The sequence below is a fragment of the Tribolium madens genome, unplaced genomic scaffold, assembly GCF_015345945.1.
Source record: "Tribolium madens isolate multiple individuals breed KSU strain unplaced genomic scaffold, Tmad_KSU_1.1 Scaffold_7;HRSCAF=85;Tcas5.2_LG10, whole genome shotgun sequence".
Taxonomy (NCBI): Eukaryota; Metazoa; Arthropoda; class Insecta; order Coleoptera; family Tenebrionidae; genus Tribolium; species Tribolium madens.
In genome coordinates, this window is record NW_025401050.1 from 3,830,708 (window position 1) to 3,854,871 (window position 24,164).

At 30.3% G+C, this 24,164-nt stretch overlaps 1 protein-coding gene across 1 annotated transcript; it reads right to left on the minus strand.

Moving 5' to 3' along the window:
• Positions 1-119: 119 nt before the first annotated feature.
• LOC123009558 (cytoplasmic polyadenylation element-binding protein 1) lies at positions 120-16,582 on the minus strand. The gene is made up of 10 exons (XM_044405948.1): positions 16,421-16,582; positions 8,599-8,740; positions 6,954-7,072; positions 6,473-6,612; positions 6,283-6,415; positions 6,066-6,227; positions 3,996-4,092; positions 3,608-3,933; positions 3,249-3,542; positions 120-1,020 (listed from the first exon to the last, which is right to left on the minus strand). Exons 1-10 carry the CDS (start codon positions 16,445-16,447, stop codon positions 814-816), a joined length of 1,647 nt encoding a protein of 548 aa, XP_044261883.1. The 5' UTR covers positions 16,448-16,582; the 3' UTR covers positions 120-813.
• Positions 16,583-24,164: the final 7,582 nt, after the last annotated feature.

Genomic DNA, 24,164 nt, shown 5'->3' on the forward strand with positions numbered 1-24,164 from the left:
CATGCTACGATCACAAAACGAATACTGGTAACAAGGATAACAAACATAAAAAAAATTCTAAGAAAAAAAAAACAAAACAGAAAACTTTGGTTTCCTGAGGTAAATAAAAAAAGTCGGAATGAGTTATGCATGATATTTAATAATTGTAATGAAAACAATAGTTTAAGAATCTTAAACTGATAAGCACTGAAACATATCGGTAGCCAAAAAACGTCGCATTTCGTAATACCGAATCAGTCCTATTTTTACAGTTTTCTACTGTATTACGTTACCCAACTACCCACTTAAATTTAGAGTTAAATTAGCAGTACAAATTATGATTTAAAATTATTTATCAAACGCTTAAAACTATTAGTTTAACCACTGAAGAAAAGATTCAAATCTAATATAAAACACTGGTGTTAGCTACTTGGATTTTTTTTTCGATAATACTGTAAGATCTGTCTCCAAATACGTAACCATCATTATTAAAATGCGTTAGATTTCATTGTTAAGCTTCACATTTTGTTTTAAAATTAAATCAGGAATAAGAAGTTGTTTAAAAACTAATAACAGATAATTTTGCAGAGTTATTAAACTCTTGCGGCTACCAATATTATCATTTTTTTTTTCCTTTTTAAATAGCCAAAACTTTAAAGAACCTACACTAAAAACAACAACAATGTAACATTTCCTACATCTAAGAATAATAAGATTATATAATGGAAAACGAAATTTTAAGACGCCGTGTACGATAAGCATTTTCTTCCACAATTATCAAATAAAATCGAAGGTGAATAGTCAAACGACTATTCACCCTCGATTTTTTTTAGTTTAATTTGGATTGGTCACTACCAATCCAGGACTATTTTTTGAATTCCTTGTTAACGGCTTGTGATGACGTAATCCGTTATTGTGCTGCCACTGCCAGCAGGTGCGGCAAAAGTAACGGAAGCATAAGATGTCGCGGCAGAAGTAAGGCCCTTGCTGGACGCTGCACACCGAACACAGGGAGTCTTCCAAGTATGGATCCACTTGCACCTAACATTGTGAAAAAATATTGCAGGTCAACGAGCCTCAATGTGTTTTACAATAGAAATCTCACATTCATATCGTATAAATATGCAATGTTTGGTATACAAACAAAAAAAACACCAAAGATTCGTATTCTTTTTTTAAATCTGCTATTTTTGCTGTCTTTAAGCTAGTAAAATAGTTTTTATATTTAGCCTCCATTTTGATTCTTTAATAAAAGACATTAGACTATTAAAGAACGCGACGTCATCATGTGCGATGTTTTAATAGTCAAAAGGTAACTAGATCAAACTTTCACTTTTAAAATTAAGACATTACAAAACGTCAAGCAATCCCTAAATCGATTAAAGTTAATTTTTTTGTTTAAAAGAGGCATAAAGGGGGCAAAGTACAAAATTAGTATAAAAAAATTATTTCTTAAGACCTTAAAGCACTCGTTTTTTAAACTTGAATTCGTGCTTCAAGACTGTCTTATAAAACTTGTTTTGTAATAGACTATTTTACAAAACGTTTCTATATTTCTAATTAAGCATTCCATAATATTTTCAAATTTTAATAAACTAATTACAAAAATTAATATTAGTTTATACAGGATGTCAGAACTCGCGCCCCAGAGAAAAATGCCATTAAGATATGGTACAGTGGCGGACACGGAATTTTGGACATCAAATTTTAGTCACTTCAAAAAATGTCAATGTAAGCCACGCTTTATTGTCATTATGATTGACGTTTGAAACTAAAATTTGAAAGTTTTAGTTGAAATTTATTTTGGGCGTCGATTTTCCGAAGCAATGTCAGCAATTCGTGTTTTTATGTAAGTTCAATAAAAAAAATTGATTTGTTGTTATAGTATTTTCTCTAGGTATCAGGATAAAAATGATAAAAACTGAAAGTGTGGTTAGTTGCCCTAAGGCCCGTTTTACATTTTTATGTCAGTCAAATGACAAACCGTCCAAAATTCCGTGTCCGCCAGTGGACCAAGACCATGGAAAAAATGTTAAAAAAAATTCTATCTATAAAATTTTGTAATTTAAATTTTGCACTTTGACTATAAGCTGTTAGAATAGGAAACAAGGAACCTATAGGAATAGGAATCCATCCTAAATTGTAACTCTGTTTCCTAAATTGTAACTCTGTTTAACATTATTTGTGGCTTTTATTGGCAAAATTTTTGTAACTTTCCTAGATAATTATAAAAAGACAAACCAAGATACAGACATAAAAAAATGTCAAATGTCAAAATTTTTGGACATATAAATTTTTTTAAACATTTTCCCATGTTCTTGGTATCTTATCTTACTTGATATTTTTCTATGGGATACGAGTTCTGACATACCCTGTAAATGTACACTATCGGCCAAAAGTAAAGAAACATTTGATCTTATAGAAAATGTAGATCGAAATAAAAATTTTATAATCATTACTAGTAATATCTAAAAAAATATATTTCCTTTTCTCATTAGATGTTTTAAATTTCAAACGATCAAATTCTATAATTTCAACAAATCAAAAAATGTACTTATTTAATTAAGTGACATGTGTTACGGATAAAAATGATAACGTTCAAAAATTTTATCAAAAAGGGTGTGGCAATTTTTTTTTTTTTGTAATGAGTCTGAAATTGATGCGAGTTCAAAATCCATTTAGTTTCAAAATTGTCACTTTTTCAACCCAGTTCTTAAATGTATTGAAACCAGATACTCTTCTTTTCTTTCTCATTCATGATAGTTTTGTACTCGTCTATTTCTGGTTCAAAATTTAAGATAAGTTTATCAAAATAAATCAAAAATCGAAACTGACCACTCCTTTGATTTAATTTACCACGAATTTGCTAGTGGTACCAACATTAAGAAGCCAACACGTTACGTATCGTAATAGAGCAAGAGCCTGCGATCGCCAGACCTTCGTCATTTTATAAAAGCTGAAAATTTGTCAGCGCATACTACCAACACAGGTAGAAACGATGGGCAAGAATGAAGTTTGGGTCGTCGTGGCTTTGGGAGATAACAGGTAGCAAAGAAGTAAAAAATGTTAACTTAAAATGATCAAATAAAAAAGCGTAATTTTTTTATATTTTCTTCGGAATAATATTAGAAATTCGAAAGGTCTGTCGACCGCGGGCTCTTAGACTATAAGAGTTAGGAAAAATTTATCTATTCTATTGGTTCCAAAAATATTTTTTGTGGTTTAATTTGTTCGCTGTATTAAACATATAGAATAGAAAGCTTACTCACCTTTTTGCTAAATTTCGACGTCTTAATCTCAATAAAAGCCGCAGCAACAGCCTTCATATACGACCGAGGATTGTTAAAAGTAACACGTCCAGATCCGATCGGATATTTGTATTTGTCAGTGTCAATTCCAGTGTAAACAACACCGTCAAACAAATCGTTCATGATTTTAGCCAAACCTTCAGCGTTCAGCATTCCATGTAAAGCTCCAACGAAGACAGTCTTGCTGGGGTCCAACTTCTGAGTTGTTGATTTCGTACAATTTGAATCGTTGAGGATCCACGGAATGACTTGCACCTGAAAAAATGATCCAGATTTATTGCTTAAATAAATAATTCCTTATGATTTTCTTTCTCGTTTACCTCTTTAGCTTTCATACGTTTTGAACTAATCTTGTAATACCAATTACCAGAATTGGCATAATCGCTTGTACAAGCTTGTAGCAAAGCTCGTACGATCTTCTCCGACTCAAAGATTATATAAACGTATCCTTTTGGTTGAGAAATTTGCTTTTCCTTGCCCGGCCATTCGACGCGAATCGGTCCAAATTGCTTGAATGCTTGGATGAGTGCCTGTTCGGAAATGTCCCATGGAACTCCGCCCAAAAATACCTTGCTGGAATAACCTGAAGGTTTCGATGTACGTGGAGGCAAAACGCCACTCCAGGTGCACGTTGCGTCACAAACAGCTAAAAAAATTGTGTCAGTGGTAATTATATTATTTTTCTGCAAATTATCCATTTTAATTTACCTGCTGCCGAACGATGGAATCGGGCCGCTCTTTCAAGTTGAAAGGTTTCGGGTATGCTAGCTAAAGATGAACTCGGGTTCCATTTATCCAACAGATGCTGAAAAAAATCAAACTATCAGACTGTTGTTTTAAATTAATTAAAAGTTATTTTTCAAACTTTCAAACTACGTAAATATATAATTTTGTTTAGTATTATAAATTTTTGTCCATACATTTGTATTTTCCCGGCGCCTCCACCAAAATGTAAAATGCAATAGTAAACTCCTGTCATGTTTAAAAGTATGTGTCTTTGTCTTGAACACATACATTTTGTACACCACAGGACAAAAATTGGTGATTTATTCAACAGATATTTTTAAAATTTGAGAATACATAATTTGAACGGTCAAAAACTTAACCCAAAATCTAATTTTTGAAGAGCTATACCTCGTGAAAAAAGGCTCAAACACTTTTTTGTCTTGGCAACTTTTAACTCACTTGGATGTCCTTTAGCCAAGAGATAGTATGATACTTTTGAATCAGCCTGTTTATAATCTAGTTTTCTGCTCAGCCTTAAAAAAAAGAAGCAGACATATTCGATGAAATCAGCATTTTCAAATGAAACGTTTATGTTCTAGCAAAAAAAGTTTATAGGTAGTTAAAAGATTAAGCACAACATACGTACGTCATTACTTAAATTAAAAAAAAACATACAATTTTTTTTTACAAAACATGTAGTTTATTTACTAAAAATCAGTGTTCGTTTTTTTATGATTTCAATTATAAAAATTTCGAATAGAACAAAAACATTTATACACGAAAGTACAGTTACGAATTAAAATTTCGGGCAGTATTTTTCTATCACTTCATAAAGTTCACTGTACTACCTGTGGTGGTATCATAATTGTTTAAGTTGTAGGTGTAACCACTGTACAGGCTGTTTTAGAATAGTCTACAGAGGGTAGACTGTTGATAGAAAGTGGATTAAATTCGATTTAGAAATGCTATGTAAAATCTGTCTCAAAAAACAACAACTAAATTATTAGTGTTTTCAGATAATTTCCGTTTTTACAATTTATTTACAATATTTCTTTTGAGCATAACTTGTTTAAAGAAAATAAAAATAAGAGTTTTTTGACGAATTATAAAAGACAAAAGTAATGTTTATATATTATTACTTAGCAATGGTAGGAACCTCGATAAAACGATCTAAAAAAATTATACTCAAAAAAAAAGTTTTTATCTTCAAGCGGTCAATAATTATTGTGCCTTTGTGTATCTCGATAGAAACGATTGAAGTGTGTTTTTTGTAAGCGGAGTTGAAATACTTCAAGTCCTAGAGGTTGAAATATCCACAGAGGCGACTCAACCGAATCAAATATGTGAACATTAGAAGGATTTCACACGGTGAAATCACTATTTCTTTATCAATAGTTACACGAATTATTTAATAGTCCAATTATCTCTATTAAAAAAACTCGAAATAAGCAAAATAACAAAATTATTACCCAATATTTAAACAGGGCCTGTCATGTAAGAAACGTCGCCCATGTGCACGGATATCAGATATCAAAATTAAAAATAGCAAGATGGCCGTTTAACCCTAAAAATTAAACAAAGTTCAAATTTCCGTTTGTTTGTGATCTCTTATCTCTCAGAATAGGTCTTTTTCTGCTTCGCCCTCATGACACTCGGCCTTCAATCTCTGGACTTAGCACAAAACCACTCACTTCTATTCTTAATGATATAATCTACTATTTATTAATGACAAACGCTCAATTTTGAGTATAATTTTTTGCTAAAAAGTTGCAATATACTTTTAACAGATTCATTTTGCATGTATTGTATCTAATCACACATCTTTCAGTTCATTTTTAATTTAAAAAAAAGTTGGATTCTGCGGTGAATCAATTGCGATAATTAGTTCGGATTATTTAAGTTCTACTATTTACCAAAAATATTTTTTTTTGTTCTTCAATGACCTCAGATAAAAAATATGCATTCTGATTCTTGTGCTAAATATCAGTCTACCGGTAAATAACTTATTTCTCAGTAAAATAAAAAAAAATTTTATTTTGAAATACAACTTACCGGAGTAGCATGAGAACAAGCGGGTGGTAAAAGAGATCCCAAAACATTCGAAGGATATAAGTGCTTCAGAGCTTGAAGTCTGTATAATTGAAGAGCCTGAAGATCCACATCGGTATTCTTGTACAAACTTTTGGCCAAATTGTCATTCAAAGTTAAAGTATTCTGCAAAGAACAAAGTGTATTAACTCTATTTTTTCTAATTAAAATTAAAACATACCAGTAACTCGGACAGCTTTCCTTCAGCATTTGAGGCAGTACTGGAGTCCGAATCCGGTGATTCAGAACCGGAATCAGAATTGAATAGTGACCGTCCGATAATACCCGGACTGCTGTGACCACAAAAATCGCTACTGTAAGTAAAAATTTATCGAAAGTTTGCAATATGTGCCGATAACGAAAACACTCACCCAGGTGAAGAGCTCGCCAAAGAATTCCCTGAATAATAACCGGACGAAGTCGGTGATGAACTGTCCAACGAGAGGTTCATGGGGGTATTTATCGGCGAGTACGTACTTGACGATGAAAACTTCGTTTCGTCAAAAATCAACTACGGAATAAAAAAAGTTTGAATTTGGCGCCGCTTAGCATATGGCCGTCTTAACCAATCGCATCGAATCACGTGACTAACATTAAAATTATGGCGTACGCCTCAAATTTGAACCAATTTATGGAAAATGGGATCGTTTGTCGTGTTTCCAATCAAAAACCCACTGGAAAATGCACATTTACAAGAAATTTATGATCCAATTATGAACATGTGCCAAACGCCCCGAAACGTGATTTACTCCATTTACTCCAAAGTCTGGACATTTTGCAAGCAACTCAAATGAGGCCACATTACGATTTAAATCATGATTATTTTGAGAAATATGAGAAATAAAAAATTACCTGCAGATTTGGGGCGGTGACAGGTGGCGTGCAGAGTCCATTTGTCGATGAATTTGCAAAATCCAACAGTCCCCTCGGTGAATCTAGTCTGAATAAGTCGCTGATAGACATCGTGTCATCTAATTGAATCGAAATCTTATTATTCAATAACAAAATTACTTGTTAAAACAATTATTAACGCGTTTCAAACTTCAAAACAAGTGATCGTTTGCTTGCTAAAAACGGACTAACTTCAAAAGCAAAGCCACCTGTGTGCGTTTTTACAGGGGCAAAAAAAAACGAAAAAAGTTATCAACGGGATAATGCACGCCGAATTTCTGTTTGTAACAAGATAGAAAGTGTCCAAATATTCGTACAAAATCGACTAATTTCAAAATTTTCTGTAATATGACTCAAAAATACTCCATTAATTAATATTATAGCACAATGAACCCACGTTTTATCTTCGCGGCTAAAAATGAGACAGCAATTTATATTAATTATGTAAAAGGGCCTTTAGATAGTAACCTCACTTTAAACTTGTCACATATTCACAGCTTATATCTACATTTGTTTATACATTTTTAAATATAAACCAGTCTACAAACAGAAACGTCGATGTTACTGGCATTTTTGACTAAGAAAAATCAAATTTCAAGGTAATAAAATCTTTATTTTAAAAATCTAATTGTAAAATGTACTGTACTCGCTTCACAATGAATTTTAAAAATTGTCAAAAATGTATTGTCAATCTACAAATGTCAACATTTAAATTGCGTAAGACGAGTTCTATGACTACCACCCTAATTTCAAAATTTGTATTTAGTGTTCAAAATGATTTAAAAAATAAATATTGAATTTTGCAATTTCAATATTTTCGCCATCTGGAACGTTTTTCAAAATACCGTGCGATCAAATAAAAAATAAATTAGAGTAGGCGTCGATTAAATTCTACAGTTGGCAACACATTGGCTGGGAATCTGGGCTGGAAATTTTCCACACAAACTGAAAGTGAAAATGACCATCCACCGTTTTCCTCTTGTACAGCAATAAAAAATTTCTGCTCTAAAGTGAAGATTATTTTACTCAAAAGGAATAAAACTCAAACTTGTCAAAGTTTCCGCTGACATTTGATGTCAAAAATCAGGATTGCCATCTGAAGGACTTTAATCACCACCTACTCTAATTTTCTTTTTTTTTGATTGCACGGTACCATGTGTTCAGTTAAATTACTGATCAAATTGTTGCGTTCCTTTGAAATTAAGTTGACAACATTGAAAAATATAGAGCCAGACAATACATGACATGTCTTTTAACTTCTGTCTCTAAAGTTTGTTTCATTTAAAAAAGAATAGTCAAAATGTTATGTTGGTAAAACTTACACGTTAACAGCTAATAGTGAATTTCAAATTCACGATTGGCAGCGCTGCCTACAACTATCATTATTGTTATTTTTCTCAACCCAGTACCACACAGGTACTACATAACCTTACTAAATTGTATATACAGCTAGTCCAAACATCGCAGATTTAGAATCTTTCATAAAAATTTAACATCAACAATTGTTTATTAAATAGAACAGACTTTAGAGTGTTTGATATTGCCAACTTAATTTCAAAGTTATAGAACACAAAATATTTTTTTAATATTTGCCATATCTACTTACCCATAAAATTATTGTACATTAGTTTGTTCTTATTATCGATATCCAATAAAATATCATTTTGATCCAACAATGAATTGATGGAATGGCGTTGTAAAATATCACTTCCGACCACTGGTCCACATGTAAGTAATGATGAAGTCGCCTACAACAAAAATTCAAATATTTTATTCACTTTAAACTTTACCGAGAGAAAAATAAGTTGTTGGTTGTTACTTCAAAACATTATTAACTTAAGAGATTAATTAATAAGCGAGCACGTTAATTGCTGAGATTATTAATCGCCGATTAATAAACTCAAAATGGGTTTATAAAAGCGTTATTAAGTCAATTGCAATTAAACGTCAAATTAAATGATCACGTGACTAAGTTGAACCAACCAGATGCTCAGATTGATGGGTTAATCGCGCATTAACTTTTAACAACAAATTAATTTTTAATTCGCCTTCTATAAATCGACCCTTAGTACCATGCAATCAAAAAAAATTAAAGTAAACGACGATTAATATTCTACAGTTGGCAACAATTTTTGCTGGAAATTTTCCACAAAACTGGAAGTGAAAATGACCATTCACCGTTTTCGTCTTGTACAGCAATAAATATTTTCTGCTCCAAAGTGAACATTATTTCACTCAAAATGAATAAAACCCAAACTTGTCAAAGTTTCCGCTGACATTTGAAGTCAAAAATCAGAGTTGCCATCTTAATCACCGCCTACTCTAATTTTTTTTTCTTTGATCGCACGTTATCATTTCCAAGCGAAATTTGAAAGAAACTCAATTTATTGTAATTTTGATACGACACAATTTTAAGTATACAGGCCGTCCCAGAGATAAGACACCAGTGCTTATAACAGAAACACAAAATGTTGCAAGAAATTGAAACTTACATCTGACCTATTTGAGGTTGTTTTTTTTTAATGAGATCCACATAAAATGTAGCACAATTTTCCCTTTTGTAAATAATTTAACCAGAAATGTAGCAAATCAGTGAATTTGCATTAAAATAATGTTTTACGAATCTCGCTTTTGAATGAGTTTTTGCAAAATAAACAAAATAAGAGTTCAAATGAATGTATTATAAAATACAATACATCGCATCGATCGAGTCAAATGGTTTTGTTCTGTTGCCAGAATTAGGATATTAAGGATTATCAATGTATCATGTGTTTAATGTAATGTAAAATTATTGTCATTATTGTCGTAAATTAAAATAATTGTGAAAATATTTAATTCATATCACGCGTCCCATTGACACGTAAATTAAACGAAGCATTTTAAAAGAAGTGGAATGTAACTTTTTGGTAACAGTGAGTAGTGCATAATGTTAGGCGATAAATCACTGAGAAATGAGGAAAACCTCTAAAATCATTACTTTCGATATGATTCAGGAAGAACATAAATATTATTACATACATAAGTACATTATTCAAAATTTACATATTATATGTTTTGTATAAAAAATATGAACCTTTTCCGCATTATTTCTAAGTCAAGTCCCTAGTTTTGAAACGAACTAAATTACATTTTTCCTGAAACTTTAGTTTTAAGACACTTTCATGCTGTAAAATGTAAGATGTTTTGTTGTTCTTGGTTCGTTTATTTCTGAGTTTTTATAAAAATTAATACACTTATGGATTATTTGAGAATTCGCGTTGGAATTAAGCAACAAACTCCTCTTTCAAAATTTTCGAAATGCTATTCTAAATGACAAAAGGCAAGTAAGTAAACGAGACGAGCAAAAAGTCCTTAGGCATAAATTTTTGAATTAAATGACTAAATTAAATTATGAAAATTGTGAATTGTAAAAAACAATTTCAACCACGCCACTTGGAGGAACATAATGCCTAAATATGGCTCACCAAAGAAAATCAAGTTATTTTACTTTTATTGTTTCATAAAGTGATTTCTAAGTATCTCTTACTTACTTGTAATCTACTATTTAAATATTAAAAAATATACAGGTGTCTCAAAACTCGCGCCTCAGAGAAAAAAATTTAAGTAAGGATAAGATAGGAGGAACATGGGGAAAATGTTTAAAAAATCCAATTTGTCAAAAAATTTTGACATTCATTTTTTGACATGATTTTATGTCAATTTAATGATACTGATGACTTGTATATGTTTTTTCATAAATATTTAGTAATGGTACAAAAATTTTGCCAATAAAAGCCACAAATAACGTTAAACATAGTTAAAATTTTTCCTTTTCTAAAATAGCCTGTAGTAAAAAAACTTGGAAAATTATTTTTCAAACAAAAATAAATAGTCAAAGTGGAAAATTGAAACTCTCATATTTCGGAATTTGTATAAAAAGAATTTTACATACAGTCACATTCAAAAAAGGTGGTCGTCAATGTCACATTTTGACATAAAATTAATTGTTCCTGTGTAAATAAGCGTACTTAAATTAACAAAAATAAATTACTTGGCATCATAAACTTTGGTGATTTGTCATCAAATCAAGTTAGTTATCAAAATGTAAATTATTTATTATTTATCTATTACTTACTAATTTTTGAAATGACATTGACAACCACTTTTTTTTAAATTTGACTGTAGCATTTTTCTCTAGGGAGCGAGTTCTGAAACACCCTGTATCTATTGTGTTATGACAGATACCGACTTTATTATCTGAAAATAAATGCGGAGTGGACTGTAAGCAGTATATTCTTGGTGTTTTTAAAGTGGAAGTTTGTTAAATCAGCAATTTGCTCTTATTCTTCAATTTCTGTGTTATCAATCTTTTAAAATTGCAAGACCATAGTAAAATGATCAATTAAAGTTTTAAGAAATTTTCAAGTAATGCAATAAAGCATACCAAGGTTATCTTAAACCTTCGCGATTTTTTTTAAGAAAAACCATTTCTCTGGATGTAAAAACTCAGTTCTGTATCTATTTAATGTTTTCAATTGTAAAATTTGAAACTTTCGCTTATAAAACAATAAAAATTTTAGAATTTGTTGACAATTCATAATATTTTTTTTGTATACGCTCCCGAAAATAGCTCATTTGAGTCCCTAAAATGAGTCTTTTCCAGACTAAATAAAATAATACATAAATTGGTTGGTTAGTTTGGGTACTCAGTCCCCAAAAACAGTTTATCGAAAAACGAAAAAGTCAATTTACTATGGTAGCAAATATTTTTTAATTAATGAGAGTTGTGAATTTGTTTTTTGGGGCTTTAACAAAAAAAATATTGTTTGTAACACAACACGTACCTAAAACGTTTTTGCGGACTCATCTGCTATTCCAGACTCGGCTTCGCAACGATTCGTTCGCAAAAACTGTATTTTCGGTACTTGTAACAAAAGTAACCAGTCTGCTCAATTTTTAAATGAAAATGGAAATATTGCTTTTTAAATTTCAGAATTTTTATCTTTTCCTTTTAAAAGATTGCTCAAATTTAGTGTAATATTCATAATTTCATAAATGATCACTGAATTTCCTTTAATTTTGGAATTAATTCTGTCAAATTTTACTGCCTATCTAATTAATTAATTTTTATTTACTTCTGAGGGTCGTACAGTTAATTAATTATAATGGTTAATCCGGTAATTCTGTAGTTATTTTTCATTTAAAAGCTAGGTACATACTCGTATATGCACTAAAATTTCACAAGTAAAATTAATCAAATGTATTAATTATTTTAATGAAATCCATAAATTGTGTACCTTATTCAGTTCGCGTGTTTTATTTCCACATACACTAATATTGAAGACAACCGTAAAACTAACTGATCTTTGATCAGTTATGTTGCAGAGTAGGTATATCATTAATAATTACTTGTGTGATTAGAAACGTTCTAATAAGTTTTAAACGAAATAAGTTACCACTACTCTTCTTTAATCTGTACATTGTTATATGGTCACTTACATCAGCCGTGTCGAAATTGGAATAATTTTTCATGGTTTAATTTTTTAATTAGTGCACACTTGGCGAAACCAACATTCGCTTACATAAAACAGAAATAAATATGTAAGAATGAAAGTCTGGCGTTACTTAAAAATACTTCATGTCTATTTACTGTGACGTCTTAAATGTTAGAGAGAAAAAACTAAAATATGTTTTACAATAAAAATAGTGATCTTGCTGTTCCATTCAAAAAAATATTCCTTTTACAATTAATGTGTGCGATAAAATCAAGATTACCACAGTACGTATAATGTACACTGTAAAAAATCAAGTAACATTTTTAGAACTTTTTCAATGTGTAAATGTGTCTTTTTTAAAGTTTCAAAGTATTTTTAGAAAAAAAGTTATACTCCATTCTTATTTCCATCTCTTCTTTATTCTTAAAAGTATGCTTTAGATTAGTTTAAATTTTCTTAGTCTGCAACTGTTTTTATGCTAAGGCCTCCTCCAGTTTAGACAGAATAATTTCTTTTTGTTTTAAGTATGTTTTGGTATTTTTACTATTTGACACTTACAAGGTTTATATCATGCTAATGCCCACTTAATTGAGCAAAAAAATGGTGTACACGATTTTATTGTCCACCACAATACATAGTATAAAATTTGAAATACACTAAGCGACAATGAAAGTGCATCAAAAAACGTGCACATTTTTTTACGAATTTTGACAAAAAGCTGATTGATTCTAGCAACTCTGGTTGATCTTGTTTTTTTCAAATGGAACATTATGTAAGTATATTATAAATTACAACTCGGTTCTGTAGATTTATAGTAATCTTTTTTTTTGCTATAACGTTAATTTAGTTTATATTTATCTGATTCTTTGGTATTTTTCGAGGTATTTTTTACACTGGCCCTCAAAATTAAATTAATTAAATTTTGCTATTTTTCACATTGCAATATTTTTGTTATTCTCTGTCGGATTTCGATGAATTTTTGTTTGGGTTAAAGAAAAAACTTTGTAGATCGTTGTAATTTAATTTAGTAACATTTCTAATTTTGTCTTCTAAATGTGATACTCAAAAGACAAAAGCGCTGTTTTTTTACTTATTTTTATACTGAGCTGTGGTGTGCGACAGAGACAAACTTAAATTTTTACTGATTTCAGGTTTATTGCCCATTCTTTTCTGAATTATGTACCACATTTTCCATAATTTTAATTCTTGAGACATGAGAGATATTAACCTTCAAAAAGGCATTACCATTCCAATTTCAATGAATGTTCGTATTAAATAGGTCGAATGTGCCAAAACGTCAAAATAGGCGCATGGCAGCTTCCAATAATTAACCGTTTTACTTGTTGATTCCTTTGAAGTTCCAAGTTTTTCAGATTTTTTGTGTTCAAAGACGTAATTGTGCTCTTTTGGTGACATAAGTAATAATTTTCGGTTTAATTACCTTTTTAAATAGTCTACTTTCTGAATGAATATTTAGGTAATATTAGAAAAAGCAACGTCTTTTTTCTGGGGTACCAAAAGATAAAATTTTGAAACAAATTGGTCCTCATTCAGAAAAGAACGGGCAAAAATCTGAAACAAGTAACAAGTGTCTCTGTTGCACACTTCAGCTCAATATAAAAAAAGTAAATAAAAACAGTGCTCTCGTATTTTAGGTATAACATTTACAAGACAAAACTACAATTGTTATTGAATTAAATTACAATGTTCTGCAAAGTTGCAAAAATATTACAATGTGAAAAATCGAAAAATTTTAGTTGTCCGGTCAATTTTGGCAGCCAGTGTAGTTAAATTAAAAATTTTGCAAGGCTACAAAAAAACATTATTTTTACAATTCTTTTTTATTACAAATTTACTTGATGAAGTTATCTTTCTCGGGTACGAAATAAGTAATAAAAAACTTATTTACAACTCTATAATTTTCTTTCGGCCAAATAAAAATTTAAAAAAAATAAAAATAAAATTACTTGACTTCAAAAAATTTTAGCTAAAACCAGATGTCAATTAGTTTGGAATTCGAAAAGAAGGAAAGATTCTTGTGCAAAATCATTATTGGAGGTTGAGCACTCGATGGGGGGTAATAGCCGACTATAATTAAACTCAAGATTTTTGGTTTAACAATAACGAGGGTTGCACATTGCATCTGTTTTTTTTTGTGATTTAGCTTATTAACTAAATGTAGCAGTGTGCAATTTTTGATTATGCACATGTTTGTACAAAATTTATGTTAATAAAATGTTATATCATTACAATAAAGTATGGCCAGCCCTAAGATTTACAATAACGGTAATTTTTGAGAAAATCTAAGTAATACCTATTTAAAAAAAATTACATAATATAGGGCTACATACTATTCTTTACAAATACATAGTTCTAAATTATTTCGTAGAAAAAAAGGCCTAAAAAATTTTCCTATATTTTATACTTCCCAGATACTTACTAAAGCTGTGAAGATGTCCCTCCTAAGACATTCTAGACAATCTCATTGATAAAACAAACACAGTAACATTCAAAATTGTAAGTTCAGACTACTACAGACTCACAAATGGACATAAAAATCATCAGCAGTTAAAACAAATAACAAAAAAACAGCAAATAGCTTGAAATTAAACTGTGCATTTTAAATTTGAACACTGTTTAATTTAATGATTTGTGGTTTTTCGTTCTCGTCAAAAATTGTTATACAAACACAAAACGTGCACTAATCTACAATTTTTAAAGAAAATCTGAGTAATAGGTAAGTAATAACATAATAACCATCTTACACAAGAGTAAATCTGGTCCAAAAATCTCCATTTTATTATTTGCACATTGATACAACTGCTGCTGCTAATAACCTGTAACTAAATGAAGCATGTGTCAATTAATAAATTAGGTATTATTATTTTTATTTTTTCTACCAAAGGAAATTAATATAGTTGCCTGAAAATGTTAATTAAGTTAAGATAATAATCACAAACATAAAGTGTTTGATTTCAGTCACAATACCTATTAGTGAGTCAATTCTTTAATAAAATAACTGAATTAATTAATTGATATTTTCATCCGTTCAATGAAAAAAGAACTCTTTTGTGCGAAATCATAAAATTTATTAATTGAATAAATCTTTAAAATCATTAACGTTCTTTCGAAGTTGCCTGCCATTTATTTGTATGCATTGAAAATCTTTTTTTTTTAATAAAAATCCCGTTTATCAGTTTTTCATTCAGAAAATTATCTCCTATTCAAGCAAGAAACAAGTTGTCATTATTATTTATTAGATCTTCATGATCATGATCACTGATCTATAAATTAAAAATCATTGATTTAAAAAATTGTAAAATAAAGGTGTGCTTTTTTTTTAATAAAAAAAGTAGTCTTCAACCAACCCAAATAACAATTTCCTAGAATTTTGAATCCATCCCATTTATTTTAATAAATGTTTAAAATAAGAAGTGGGCGCTAAAAACACATTTTTACACTCGGATGCGTTTCCTTCTTTTATTTATATTTTGGGTTTAATTAAATACATACTCGTATATTATTTATTACTCCAGAAATAACGCTAATAACAGTGATATTGACCTCGAAAGTCTTAATTGAGACACCCTGTATGTTTGATAGACTGTTTTTGTTATTTAGTAGACTCCATTTCAATTTTAAATACAATTAGAAAAACTGCTAAGACTGCTAAAGTAGCTTCTCGAATTAATTTGAAAGTATAGAAATGACGATAGCAATGAATTTGGCTTATTAAGCCGTTATGGCTCTATAATTTGTCATAAAAATCCGGAAGATAGTGGTTATTACACAACATTAATAATTAATTAAATAATTAGATGTAATTACTAATGAGCATCTTGTAAGTGACGTTCAAGCTAGCGGAACGATTGCACAAAAATTAATCAGAGAGACTTTTTTTAGACATTTTTTCCCTCAAAAAATCCAATCTTAATAATTTGCACTATTTTTTACCTCCTCCATCCTTTCGAGCACCGGCATTATCCCACTACACAACCACGTGTTGCAAATCCACCGGAATTTACCTAAATCTGGCACGTTATCAAAACACCCTTTGGCACTTCACATCACTTCGAGACATACACTACTGCTGCTAATTTGGTGATGGGAAGTCACCAGCAGAACAAGTTTCCTGGAATTGAAGCGATTAAAGAGAGTTTCGTTTGCTACGATTGGTCCGTTGTAAAAAGAGAAAGGGTACTGTTTACATTGAGCACGTGTTCGCGCAAAAAATGGATCGGGCCTTAGAAAAAACAATTCTGCGAATTTGAGGCGACGTTTTAAGAACGGTTCTTATTTCAAAATAATATTATACTACACATAAACAAGCGGAATTGAAAAGCTTGATCTCCACAATAATGGTTTTTGTATTCGTTAATAATACAAATCAATTCTTGGAAAAAAGCTATTCAATAGAATACACTTGTCCCAATCTTTTTCTCCTTGCGAACCCCTTCACAATCCGGAAGAATTAATTAGTATAATTATTTTTTTTATTTCTTAAGAAATAAAATCACATTTAGCAAATACAAAATTATTGTTATGAAATGGTTTCTCCCTATTTGTCTTATTAAAGAACACGCTTTTATTTTTGAATATTCAGCCGTAACAATAAATGTTCGGACAAATATTGTTTTGTTACTGAAGAAAACAGAAAGTAAAAATTTGAGACAAATAACTTGTTTTATTAGGAGTATACAGGCTGTTCCGTCTAAATCCCACTTTAGAAGTATTGGGAGTTGCAATAATCGTAATTATTTGAAAATTGGTACATAGCCATAAACCATTAAGTCCTCCTAAATGAGAATATTTTCAAGATGGCGGCACTTCCGCTTATACCGGAAGTCGGTCTCAACATTCTTATTTTAAATGGAAATGTATATTTTTTACTGTGTTTTTGGATTAATTGGGTTATTTTAAGGGAATTTTCATTAGCTTTCCCTATACCTAAATTTAGTCGTTTTTGAAATATTTGGAGTTTTTCAAAAATTTTTGGATTTGCACCTTCCACTTTAAAAACCGGTAACTCTGCTATTTTTTAAAATTTTGAATTTGTTTTTTTGGCGTTTGATAGAGAAAGTTTAGATCTTTCTTTCGATGTTTTCAAATTTTGAAAAAAAAATTAACAAAACGTAAAATTTTAAGGTTACTTTTGTAATAATTCAAATACCCATAACTCAATTTTTTCAAATGAAATACCCCAATTTTTATTATACTAAATGGAGGAGAATTTAATTCTGCATCGATCTGTATTAACATTCCTTATACCTAAATGTAATTATTTTTAAGTTATGGTGACTTTTTGTTGAGACTGTCGAAAATCTGTTATTAGCCACATTCGTTTTCGTATAGTTTGCTATGGGAATAAAAAATGTCAAAATTGTTTCTCAATAAATGTCGACAGTGACTTATTATTTGACAAATAGTGCCAAAATATGGAGAGTCAAAGCTACTCAAACTTAGATTTAACTAATTTATTTTGTATTTATGGAGAGTGTAACAAAATTATGATATCGTTCATTAAACAAAAATAAACTTTTCTCACTTGATAGCTTTAAATAATGATTGCATGGTGGAACCTATCAATAATAATTAAGTTTGTATAACTTTGATTCTCCATATTTTGGCACTATTTGGCAAATAATAAGTCACTGTCGACGTTTACTGAGAAACAATTTTGACATTTTTGATTTCCATAGCAAACTACGTGAAAACGGGTATGGCTAGTAATAAATTTTCTGTAGTATTAAAAAAAGTCCATAACTTGAAAATTATTAAATTTAGGTATAGGGAATGTTAATACAGATCAATGCACAATTAAATTCTCTTCTATTTAGTAAAATAAAAATTGGGGTATTTTATTTGAAAAAATTAAGTTATGAGTATTTGAATTATTACAAAAGTAACCTTAAAATTTTGGGATATGCTATTTTTTTTCAAAATTTGAAAACACCAGAAAAAGGATCTAAGCTTTCTCTTTCAAACGCTAAAAAAACGAATTTAAAATCTTAAAAAATGGCAGACCGGTTACCGGTTTTTAAAGTGGAAGGTGCAAATCCAAAAATTTTTGAAAAACTCCAAATATTTCAAAAACGGCTAAATTTAGGTATAAGGAAAGCTGATAAAAACTCCCTTAAAATAACCCGATTAATCCAAAAACGCAGTAAAAAATATACCTTTCCATTTAAAATAAGAAAGTTGAGACCGACTTCCGGTATAACCGTAAGTGCCGCCATCTTGAAAATATTTTCATTTAATAGGACTTAATGGTTTATGGCTATGTACCAATTTTCAAATAAATACAATCATTCCAACTTCCAATACTTCTAAAGTGGGGTTTAGACGGAACAGCCTGTATATCATAGAGCGGAATGTTAAGAATAATACACCATAGTAAATACTGAATTTTATTTAATGTAGGTATTACAATTACAATCACTAATAATCAAAATTAAACAATTAAAACAGAGAAACTTGACAACTAAATGTGGGGACAAAATACTGTTTTACAAGGGTAATATTCAATTAATGAACAGACTTTAATTTACCCGCCACAAAAAGGGTCCGAGATTAAGTGGTTAAGCGCATCTGTGCAGTGAGTCAATAAAAATGTCCGAAAGTGAACACTCCAAAGTCAATCAATAAAATATCAATAACAATTATTATGCCTTCTTTCGCTTTTATGACTGCCTGAATCCTGGTCCACATACTTTTTACTACTAGGTTCCAAGGTTCCTACTAAATTCAGGGGGAATTATCAATTTATTGAGGGTACTGTAAACGCAGAAATATCAAGAAATTTTTACAAAATATATTACTCCAAAAAATTAAAGGAACAAAAAATTTTCCTAAATTTTTTGGTGATTTTTGAAAGGCTGTAACTCATCGAAAAATGGTCGTATCTAGATTAAAGAAAAACTGTTTTGAAGCTTTAAGTTTCTAGTTTTGAGATCTTTTGGCAAAAATTTTTTCTGTGCGACGGTTATCACGTAATCCTAAGTAATAGCGCGAGAAAAAAAACATTTTTTTTTGTTTTTGCTCTTGGTCCACGGACGTGGGGATTTTTTTTTTTAGTTAAGTCAATGCATAGACCGGATAGCCTGTTCATTCATCTTTAATATGCTTTTCTCATATTCTCTTTACGTCAATTTGTCGCTGAGATATCTGACTTTAAATGAAATAGATCCTTTTGTCTTTCATCATGGATATCTCAGCAACCAATGACCACAGAGAGAATATAAGGGTAGTGTCAAAAACTTGTAAATGTCTTACAAAATCCTTTTATAACTTTTTAAAAAATATTTTTTTTACCCTAAACATTGATTTAAAGAATAGAGAATAAAGTAACTTTTTGCGTTGTTTTAGTAAATCTACTGCATATTCATTAATATTGATGGGGGAGACTAATGTTTTTAGGTGTTTTTACAGCTTAATGTACTCCTCATATCCTTGTAAATTTTTAAGTCGATCCATCAAACCGATGTCTCGGACCAATTGATCAAAGTTTTACAAAAGAATTAAAAGAACAATTGTACATATTATTTCTGAATATTGTCTAATCTTCGACAAAAATTTTTTTCAACTTTTTTTACAATTTTGCATTAGTTATTTGCTAATATTTGAAAAAAATTCAAAAAACAATAATACTTATTTATAAAATTAAATTAAATTAAATTAACTAAAAAAAATCCCCACGTCCGTGGACCAAAAGCAAAAACAAAGAAAATTAGAATTTATTTTTCTTGCACTATTACTTAGGATTACGTGATAACCGTAGCACAGAAAAATTTTTTGACAAAAGATCTCAAAACTAGAAACTTAAAGCTTCAAAATATTTTTTAATCTAAATAGATATCACCATTTTTCGATGAGTTACAAGCCTTTCAAAAATCACCAAAAAATTTAGGAATATTTTTTGTTCCTTAATTTTTTTTGGAGTAGTGTAGTTTATTATTCAGTTTTTGTATTTTCAAGATTTTCCAACAAGATGAGGCAGCAAGTCACACCTTAAAAACAAGTAAAAAATGGTTCGGTGAACATAATATGTATGTTCTTTCATGACCTTCAAAAATAGTTGATACAAAATGAAAAGCCATTTGAGAAATTACCCACAAAAACAATTCACGATTCAAAAAATCAAATTGAAAACATTTGGGTCCTTTTGCAGACATGCATTTCTAAATCATCACATTTTTAGGAAACTTTACAGTTCTTTGGAAGCAGAGTTTATATGAAAGGTTTTTTTTGATTAAATGAGCTGTTTTCTATAACCTTTCACAGACGTCTAATTTTGATTCATCACTAAAAATAATTTTATTCTAGTCTCCATCCAACTATTTTTTTCTTTCACGTTCTGTTTTCCAATTTCTGCATAATTTTTTATAATAATGTTCATTCGCAATATTTCGAACAATTTTTCGTAAGATAATAAATGAAACTTTCACGTATATTAATGTTTGTTGCAAATCCACGACCCATTATTGTCAAAAACTCTCAAATTTTTGACTCGAACTAGATCAAAAAATATCATAATTGTTACGCAAGGTGTAACTCCAAATGTGCAACCTTTTTCTAGTGCCTATTTAAAAAAAAAGACAAATAAGTATTTTGTCTAAACATTTAGTGACCAACATTTACCTACTTATCGAATTTATTAAAATATGAGATATGCGTTCTACACAAACAAAATTGTCTTTTTATGGCAAACATATTATATGTGGTAATTACTTCATCTTCTATATCAATTCGTAATACATGCATGATTAAATTTCTTCTAATGTAACTACAGCAATAGTTTTTGTATCTTTAGAATATTTGTCCGAACACTTAATTGTTAGGCCTCGTATTAACATTGCAAAAGTGGTTTATTTAAAAACAAGTGTTACAAACACTCTCATTGTGTTACAATGCACGAGTATTAAATTGAGGTTGCAATACGTGTTTTTATAGTACTATTTATTCTATTGAGCGCTTTTTAAATTTTAAAACAGTAAAAAAAATATTACTCTTATTTTGGTAATCCTGAAAATTTATAAATTGCTTTTACTGTGAGTTTATGATCTACTTTTGTAAATCAAAAAGATTTATGAAGGAAAAATTATTTCAACTTATTTTAAGCCCCCTTAAATCCATCACCGGAAAATTTTTGCCTAAAGATTAGGACAAAAATAAGAATAATAACTTTATTTATCTTCAACGTGTTGCAATTTTTTTGACAAAGATGATGTAAATCATCTTTGTCAAAAATCATCACAAAGATGTAAATTTTTAGCAATTACGACAAAATTACAGCCAAGAATGCCAATATTTAGACCTAAGCGTATGTAAAACGCTCCAAGAAATCAATTGACGTTAGAAACCCCTAAAATTTCTAGTGGTTTAGAAATAATTCCAGAGATATTTTTGATAACTACATTATAGCGCAACGACCTTTTTTATTAGATGAAAAATTAATTAAAGCAAAAAATCACCCCTCCAACCTTGCAACATTTCTTGTTAACGTTTACCAACCGACCGGGCCCATGTTTAGAAACACTTCGAACATCGTAGGTAATTGCCAATTTAATTTACTTTTGAGGAAGTTATCACCTTGGTCATAAATCATAACAAATAAATAAAAATCAAAGGAAATAATTTTTTATTTTGTATAAATTTTTATTAACCCTCCGTTAGTCGCGCATGTATCTAGGAGATACATGCTCTGTTTTTTTTTAATATTCTTGGTGTTATGATTTTGGGTTTTAGTGTATTCTTCAAACGACATGCTTTGAAAAGTTTATCATTCTCAGATATTCGAAGCGGATATTCGTTCTATTGTTTTGTTATCGTCATAAAACCCCAAAAGTGTCCGACATGTACCTGTCAGATACAGCGCGACAATGCGTGTTCTACTTTATTTGGTCTTTTCGGAAGGTTCTTCCGCACATGTTTTTCCAAGTAGGCAAAAATTGTGATTTGGTGTCTTTTTTGTTACTTTTCGCTATGAGTACAAAAAAAAATTATTCGATTTTTCTAAACCGAAAGATGTTGATGAACTACATCGTCTAATGTTTGAAGATGATGAAGCCAACGTAGATGTACAAAATGAAGATTTTGACGAATCTGATGTGTCAGATTCCGAAGATCAAGTGGAAATAAGGTCTGTTGATTCAAAAACCGATTATGAGATCAGTGATGATGAAGATACTGAACAACCAGAACAAGAAAACAATAATTTTTTCGGTATGTAAACCGAATGGGACGCAATGGAAAAAAGACCCATTTCCTACTTCTAAAACTTGTCCTCATAACATTTTGATGAAGTTACCGGGGGTAGTAGGACAGGCTGCTAGAAACGCAAAAACTGAAGTAGATTGTTGGAATTTGTTATTCTGTGAAGTTATTCTAGAAGATTTATTAATACAATATACAAATTAACATATAGAAAACGTTCGCGAAAAATTTGCCAGAGAAAGAAACTGCAGACCAACAAACCTTGTAGAAATAAAGGCGTTTTTAGGTCTACTTTATTTGTCAGGGGTATTTAGAGGAGGCCATCAACGATTGAGTAATTTTTGGGCTACTGACGGTTTGGGAATAGACATATTTCATATGACAATGTCTGAAAAGCGATTTAGATTTCTCATTAGATGATTGAGAACTACGGCGCAAGGCTGACAAATTAGCAGCAATCAGAGAAATTTTTACAATCTTTTTAGAAAATTGCATGAAAAATTACCATTTGGGCCAAAATGTAACCATCGATGAAACGCTTCCTGGATTTCGTGGAAGATGCACATTTAAGCAGTACATACCATCTAAACCAAATAAATATTGTTTGAGTGTTTATTTGAGTGTTGTTTGAGTGACGCAAAATTATACTATACAGCAAATATGGAGATTTATTGTGGGCAACAACCAGAAGGACCTTTCTGTAAACCTAATTCAGGAGAATCAATTGTTATGAGATTGGCTGAACCAATCTTTGGATCTGGTCGAAACATTACGGCTGACAATTGTTTTACTAGTGTCAACTTAGTGCGGGAACTGGAAAAATGTTGGAACAATAAGAAAAAATAAGAGAGTTACCTCCTAACTTTGTGTCTCCAAAAAATCGTCCCTGCTTCGACAGCATTTTTGGTTACACAAAAGATGAAACTCTTGTTTCATATGTTCCAAAAAAAGGGAAAACTGTTGTTCTGCTTTCTAGCATGCATGTTTCTTCAAATATTATTTCGAATGTTAATGGGAAGAAGCCGGAAATAATATTATTCTATAATGATACGAAATCCGGAGTAGACGTTGTCGACAAGCTTTGTGCCACATATAACGCCGGCAGATCGACAAGAAGATGGTCAATGGTAATTTTTGATCATTTGATGAATCTGGCTGGAATCAACTCAAGAGTTATGTTTTTGGCAAATCAAAATGAATTTTGCCCCAGAAGAAACTTTATCAAAAACTTAGCACTAAATTTAATAGAAGACCAACTAAAAATTAGAGCACAAATTATAAGCCTACCAAGAGAAGTAACGATAATGTTACAAAAGTACAAAAGTTCTGAAGAGGTTGTTCTAGAGCTGCAAAAAAAAGACGTTGTCAACCTTGCTACACTCAAAGTAAGAAATCTTCATAGAGTGTTTATCGATGCGAAAAGTGTAACATTAGTTTGTGTCTCAAAAATCACGCGAAGGTAATTTATGAAAATTGTCTGAATATT